The sequence below is a fragment of the Juglans regia genome, chromosome 1 (genome assembly GCF_001411555.2).
Source record: "Juglans regia cultivar Chandler chromosome 1, Walnut 2.0, whole genome shotgun sequence".
Taxonomy (NCBI): domain Eukaryota; kingdom Viridiplantae; phylum Streptophyta; class Magnoliopsida; order Fagales; family Juglandaceae; genus Juglans; species Juglans regia.
The window spans coordinates 13163147-13170439 of record NC_049901.1 but is presented as its reverse complement, the minus strand read 5'-3'; the positions used below and the strand labels follow the sequence as shown (position 1 = coordinate 13170439).

The 7293-nt window shown below is 35.5% G+C and overlaps 1 protein-coding gene across 1 annotated transcript; it reads right to left on the bottom strand.

The window, feature by feature from the left end:
- Window positions 1-392: 392 nt before the first annotated feature.
- LOC108980341 (ribonucleoside-diphosphate reductase large subunit-like) lies at window positions 393-7069 on the bottom strand. Its single transcript, XM_018951226.2, has 17 exons — window positions 6705-7069; window positions 6222-6283; window positions 6048-6135; window positions 4062-4325; window positions 3712-3952; window positions 3560-3636; window positions 3228-3398; window positions 3039-3131; window positions 2799-2948; window positions 2613-2699; window positions 2310-2474; window positions 2098-2217; window positions 1773-1975; window positions 1535-1684; window positions 1311-1458; window positions 1004-1087; window positions 393-916 (listed from the first exon to the last, which is right to left on the bottom strand). Exons 1-17 carry the CDS (start codon window positions 6930-6932, stop codon window positions 818-820), a joined length of 2430 nt encoding a protein of 809 aa, XP_018806771.2. The 5' UTR covers window positions 6933-7069; the 3' UTR covers window positions 393-817.
- Window positions 7070-7293: the final 224 nt, after the last annotated feature.

The window sequence follows — 7293 nt, the reverse complement described above, 5'->3', positions numbered from 1 at the left end:
CCTAAGGGCTATTTCATGTTTGGGTTTATTTTGCTTAAGCCCAATGTTTATTACCTAGTCCAATGTCTAGTGTTTGTTATTTTAGTCTAATGTAAGGGTCTCGGTCCACAATTGCAAGGCTCATTAAAGTATGTTTGCTATTTACATTAGATACATAGTCCAGTAGCTCTCTCTAGTCTAACAAGAGTTTGTTACGAGGGAAGCAAATATAACATTCACGTGTAAGAGAATTTTCTCTTTATACAAAATACAATACAATTCTCTCAGTTTCTCTTTATAATCTTATGAGATTATTCACTCTCGAAGTGAGCTCAACAATTGTTCATCAGATCCCGCGAGTAACCGTCCATGAGAAGATGTTGACAAACATGAAGCACCATAATGAGGACCAATTAAGGAAACTTACACCCAAAACCGATCAAATTAACTAGTACAACTACAGAGGCCCGAATCCTTGTCAAAAGATTAATGGAATACGTAAATCTCTAATCAAACAAATCACTTGGGGGCAAAGCTGAAACCCATTTATTTACAACCCCAGGCTAGTCTTTAACGTAGAAATGAACGACACTAAACTCAACACAAAATACAATAGCAATATTAAGGCTATACAGAGATTTCGAAGCCATTCAACCCAAAACAAGTGTTTGGTTAGTAGATATCTGGAACCCATGTCCCAAAAACCTATAAACAAATTGTCTTCTTCATAAGGGGCCCAAAGCCGAAACCGAATTTCTGTGCACTCTTGAACGCGAAGGCGAAGGGAACGCATCCGAACCAGAAGCACATATTCTGCCACTCCAAATAGAACTACCCTCTAACTTCCACAAGCCATGCACTCTTCACGGTTTGTTAAAGAGCATACCATCTGTGCCATCTTGGTATTAACATCATCGTCCACCACCTTGGGGCTATCCTGCATTACCAACGATAGATTTTTAAGTAATCATGTATAGAAAATAACCGAAATGGTGAAAGTGATGTAATCAACAACAATCATTACTTTGAGAATGGAAGTATCAACAGTGAACTTGATGGCATCAGCAGCTGCTCTTGATCGCAGATAATACATTCCTGTCTTCAGACCCTTTCATATATCCAGGAACAAGAAAAGAGGCAGTCAGTACAGGTTGTGTTAAGCATTCTAATTACGCACAGGAGAAACAAAACATCTGTGTTACCCAGAATGTCAAAACTAGCAACAACCTTCACAGTTTCATGACAATATGGAAATTGAAAATAGTTGGGCTACATTCATTTTCTTTTTGTTTAAAATACATTCATGCCTGCCAGGAATTTAAAGTTAATACCTTGGACCATGCATAGAAGTGCAAGGAGGTGAGTTTCCCAAAATTGGGTTGGTCCATGTGTATGTTGAGGCTCTGGCTCTGATCAATGTAGCAGCCACGATCAACAGCCATATCAACCAATGTCTTTTGCTTAATCTCCCAAACAGTTCTGATTGCAGCAAATTGTCTTAGAAAAAATACTAAGCCAAACTAGGGCAAAATACCAAGTAAATAAAATATCATACTTGTAAATATCTTTCAGTTCCTCTGGAATCTCGTTTATCTTCTGAACAGAGCCATTCTCATAAATGATATTGTTCTTAATTGCAGGAGACCACACACCCATCTCAGTTAAGTCATTAAGAAGATGTTTGTTCACCACAACAAATTCACCACTGAGAGAGAGAGAGAGAGAGTGAGTGATTACAAGGCAACCATGGACAATACTGAAAAAGTTGAATCATACAGGATGGCAGATCAAACCTTAGAACTCGCCGACTGTATATGTTGGAGGTATATGGTTCAAAACACTCGTTATTACCAAGAATCTGGCTGGTGGAAGCGGTCGGCATGGGGGCTACAAGAAGTGAATTTCTAACACCATTCTTGGATATCATCTCCCTAAGAGCATTCCAATCCCACAGATTTGAAGGTGTTACACCCCACATGTCTGGCTGAAGAATTCCCTGTACAAAACAACTATCTAAGCAAAGAGTTGGGCATTTTTTATGAAGACCAAAACAGCTAAATTGGAGTAGATGACAAATTAAGAACTCCTATGATTTCCACAATTATTTTAACTAAATACCTTGCTCACAGGACTCCCATTATATGTTTCATAGGGCCCTTCTTTTTCAGCCAACTCAGAAGAGGTTTTCAGGGCATGGTAGTATATGGTCTCAAATATGTCTTTGTTCAGCTGTTGAGCCTGCAGTCAGTACAAAAATCAACTCTCAAGCCTAAATGGTTAAGGTTAAGGATAAGGTTAAGAGAGTGCAAAAAGCCAGTTATAAGTGTTACCTCCGGTGAATCAAATGCCATGCCAAGCAAAATGAAGGTATCAGCCAGACCCTGAACTCCAATTCCAATAGGTCTATGTCGGAAATTTGACCTTCTTGCATTTTCAACCGGGTAGTAGTTAACATCAATTATTCTGTTGAGGTTGGTAGTAACTATTGCAGTGACCTGCCCCAACAGCACAAGTAGAATTAAGCTACAAGAGTTTCTTTAACAATTGACATTCCATAAAAGGGCAAGAGAAAGAATGAATTTATATCAAGCGACTAATATTAAGAACAATTTGGCATCGACAATAACTCAAACCTCTGCCAGTTTTTCAAAGTCAAAAAATCGGTTCTTTGAGCCTCTGCTACCGACAAGTTTAGATGGATGTGACTCCATAGGAACTCCCTAATAACGGACAAAACAATGAATGCCAGATCAGTAACCAGTAATTCCAAAACCAACAAAAAGGCAACGGCATCAATATGTCTGCCAGTTATATCATACCTTCTCCCTGACATAACGTGGAAGAGCAATTGATGCAAGATTGCATACAGCAGTCTCTGTTGGACTTGTATACTCAATTATCTCCGTACATAAGTTTGAAGATTTGATGGTTCCCAGATTTTGTTGGTTGCTTTTCCTGTTGCAAGCATCCTAAAATAATAAAGGAAATCAACAATTAATATTGTACAAAATTAAGAAATTGAACAATATAAAGAGTTCAGAATGGTTTGCATGAATGACCTTAAAAAGCATGTAAGGGGTTCCCGTTTCAATCTGGGATTTCAAAATTTCAAACCAGAGATTCTGTGCCTGGACAACCTTCTTTGCCTTCCCCTATAAAGAACAATGGTGCGGTCAAATAAACAAAACCCAGTAAGCCACAATACACATCTAACAAACAAAATAAATCCAGGTCAAAATTAGATATACCTCTCCTTCATATTTTGTATACAATTTCTCAAATTCTTCACCCCAACAGTCTGCCAAACCCGGAGCCTCATTTGGACAAAACAATGACCAATGTCCATTACTTTGGACTCTTTCCATGAAGAGATCAGGCACCCACAGAGCATAAAATAGATCCCGTGCACGATGCTCCTCCTAAAAGGATGAATATTAAAGACTTCACACAGTAACAGCCACTACAACTCAAATTAAAGAAAGCACAACACCACACACATGATAAATGAGGATAAGTTTGCAGGTAATGGAGAAACACTGTTCTTCATAGGTAGATAGAAAATGAGCCACTTTAGCCATACCTTTCCATGGTTCTTTCTTAGATCTAGAAACTCAAATATGTCTGCATGCCATGGCTCCAAGTACACAGAAAACGCACCTAGAACAGGATAAGTATGTTATTAAAACTAGATAAACTTCCAGCAATGTTCATGAGAAAATATCATAGATATACCTTTCCTCTTGCCTCCCCCTTGATCAACATAACGCGCCGTATCATTGAATACACGTAGCATTGGAACAATGCCATTGGATGTCCCATTTGTGCCACGAATATAACTTCCAGTAGCGCGAATATTGTGGACAGAGACACCAATTCCACCAGCTGATTTGCTGATAACAGCGCATTCCTTCAAGGTGTCATATATACCTTCAATGCTATCATCTTGCATGCACACAAGGAAGCAGCTACTCAACTGCCAAATTGCATCAACAAAACCAACCAAATCACTCCTTGACATTGCAATGCCAGACAAGAAAAGAAAGGGAAAAAACAAAAGTATTCAAACATATACACAAACGTACTTGAGGCCTTGGGGTCCCTGCATTAAAAAGGGTGGGAGAAGCATGAGTGAACCATCGCTGAGACATCATATGATATGTTTTGATGGCAGACTCAATATCATCCTTGTGAATTCCAACCGCGACCCTCATCAACATGTGTTGAGGCCTTTCTACAACCTTTCCTTGGACCTTCAATAGGTAGGACCTCTCAAGGGTTTTGAAACCAAAGTAATCATAGTCAAAATCTCGATCGTATATGATTACACTGTCCAAGCGAGCAGCATTCTGAAACAAGTACAGTTTTAGATAAAGCATATCAATAATAGAAAAAAAGGCAATACACTCGACATCTCATATCTTTGAAAAATGACTTTCAGAAATATGACTTTTTTTTTTCTTTTATGGAGCCTAATATGAGCTCATGTATTGTTTTTTTTTTCCTTCCTCCTTTCTTCTATTATCAAGAAGGTGAAGAAAAATCAAGATGGAAATTTGTCTGGACCAGGTTATTATTTTTTAATTGTAAAGTGATATATTTGCAACAAAGATACGATAGAATTCTGTGATTGATCGATTAGATAACCACCCAATGAGATTTTAATAGCACGACAGCAACCCTTACATTGCTCTTACAAGGGAAGGAAGTACACTTGATGACTGTTTGGAATTGCAATAGGCAATAAAACTTTTTAAATAACTCTTTTTATTGTAAAGCTTTACTAAAAAGCTTACCATTAAAAAGTTGTTTATTGTTTGATAAATATATAGCTAAAAGCACTTTTAAAGTTAATTACAATGGTTATTTTAAAAATGTAGCATTATTTGTAGGAGCTTTTTAACAAAAATTTCAATTTGGTGTTGTTTTAAAAAGTGGATTTTCAACTTTTTTAGATAACTTTTTATAAATTTATCAAATATACCATTTTTTATTTAAAAGGGCTTTTAAACTATTAAGTACTTTCTAAGCCTCCAAACATGCACTAAAATGTCTTTAAAAAACCATATGGCCCATTTGGAGTTGCATTAGAAATCTTAAAAATTGCTTAAATAGTCCTAAAAATTCTTTAATAGAAAAATTAAATGGTTTGAGTATTACATATTAAAATGTTTTTTAATCTTAAATAAGTTAAAAGTACGTTTGAAGTGTTTTTACTCAAATATATTTTTTCAGATAATTCAAAATATAATTCAAATTTTAAAAAGATTATCAATAGACGAAAATATTATACAATTTTCAAAAAATTACAACTTTCAAACTTTTAAAACTACAATCATAATTATTTTTTTTAAATAAATAATCATCATTTCTACCTCAAAAAATATTTTTTTAATTTGTTTCCAAACAAATATAACATGTTTGGAAAATGGTTTAAACATATAATTACCAAAAAATAAACAACTTTTTAATAGAAATTTTATTATTTAAACTATAAGTTATAAACTCTAACGTTATAAACTATATTTCTCACCGTAATAATCCAAAACATGTACTATATTTAATAAATTTATAAAAAGTACTTTAAAGTTTAAGCATCTAAAAAAATTAAAAGTCCACTTTTTTAAAAAACACAAAATTAAAGCTTTTGTTAAAAAAACTCATAGAGATAACACTATTTTTGTAAAAACAATCATAACTAACTTTAAAATTACTTTAGGCGCATGTTTACCAAACAATGAACAATTTTTTAAAGGTAAGAGATTTTAATAAAAATCTACTGTAAAAAACTTTATTCCTTCCACAATCTCAAACAAGCACTCAAGTATTCAAACGTGTTAATAAAAAGCTTTAGAATGACATCATTGAATTCAAAGATAATTTCACATATAGAAAAGTAATTTTTAAGGGTCCATATAATAACCATAATTTAAATATATCAATGCAGTACCAATAAACATGTATGAGTCGAATGCACGTGTTCTAAAGCCAAACAGTTTTTAGACAAGTTTCATCCTATTTCTATATAAAACAACATGACCGTTACTCAATATAAGCGATAGATGAATTACCTCCATGATTATTTCATAAACATCATCAGCAATCAGAGCAGCCTTCAGCCCTGATCTCTCACTAAAATGATTATACATGTCTTTGATCCTGCATTGAACACTCACCAAAGTCAAATTAAATCTGCTAGTTTAAACTAAATAAGAAACTAAGAATGGAAATACAGTGACTCTTACGTCTCCGAGAACGACTTTTTTGTGTTTTTGTGAAGATTCGAGACAACAATTCTTGCAGCCAACTGCATCATACAAAATCCAAAAATGAGCAGATCAAAACAAACGCATCAATTTGGTCAAATCGACAATTTACAGCAGTATGTAGAATTAGAATCCCTGGAAGAATTACGAGTTTTCAAGTATCCCAGCACAACAAAAAACAGCAATAAAAATACGAAAATTTGAAAGTAGATATCATTTAAATCGAAAATAATTTTAGAAAAAAAAAATCTACAAATGATAGAATTCTTTTTTACCATTCTAAACAGTTGAACAAAACTTGCATAAGAAAATCAATAGAAATTGAGTAATCAAACCAGACGTAGATCCGAAACTCGTAAAAATAATTCTTATAACCAAATCAAATCCATTAAAAAAAGATATAAACGAAGCCAAAACCCAGAGTGAGGAAACAATAATAAACAAAGAGATTAGTAAACAGACGGAAGCATAGTCAGGGTGGTTAGCGGTCATGGCAGCGGCGGTTTCGGCGGCCAATTCATCGAGCTGGCTGGTGGTGACTCCCTTGTAGACCCCGGCGCAAACCTTCTGTGCCACCAACACAGGGTCACAGTGCTCCACGTTCAGACCATAGCTAAGCTTCTTCAAGCGCGCCGTGATCTTGTCGAAATGGACGCGTTCCTGGCGCCCATCCCTTTTCACCACGTACATTTTTCAAAGGACGGTCTGTTCCTCTCTTTCTCGGTCTCAGTGCGAGGAATTTGGCCGAACTAGTCTGGCGCGCAGAGAGAAACAGATAACGTGGGGGCTCATATAGAGAAAGAGAGTGAGAAGGCGGGCTTGGATTTTGAAAACTGGGAGAAGTAGAAGTTGTAGGGCTTTGGTTTGTGAGTTTCCCGGGTTTTGGCTTTTGGGGATTCAAAAATTAGGCGCCAAAATTCGCGGGGGGCGGGAGGAGCCTTTTTTTTTTTTTTTCTTTCTTGGCAGTTGGGCGGGGGGAGCGTTTGTTAATGGTAACATGACTAATTTTATATACAATTCTTTTAAATTTTTATATAAAATATAATAAATA

Coding starts and splice junctions, on each gene's coding strand:
- LOC108980341 (XM_018951226.2), bottom strand. CDS start 6,932: ATGTACGTGGTGAAAAGGGATGGGCGCCAGGAACGCGTCCATTTCGAC. Junction 2,218..2,309: donor TGGCATTTGATTCACCGGAG/GTAACACTTATA, acceptor TACTGACTGCAG/GCTCAACAGCTGAACAAAGA. Junction 1,088..1,310: donor ACTTCTATGCATGGTCCAAG/GTATTAACTTTA, acceptor GATATATGAAAG/GGTCTGAAGACAGGAATGTA.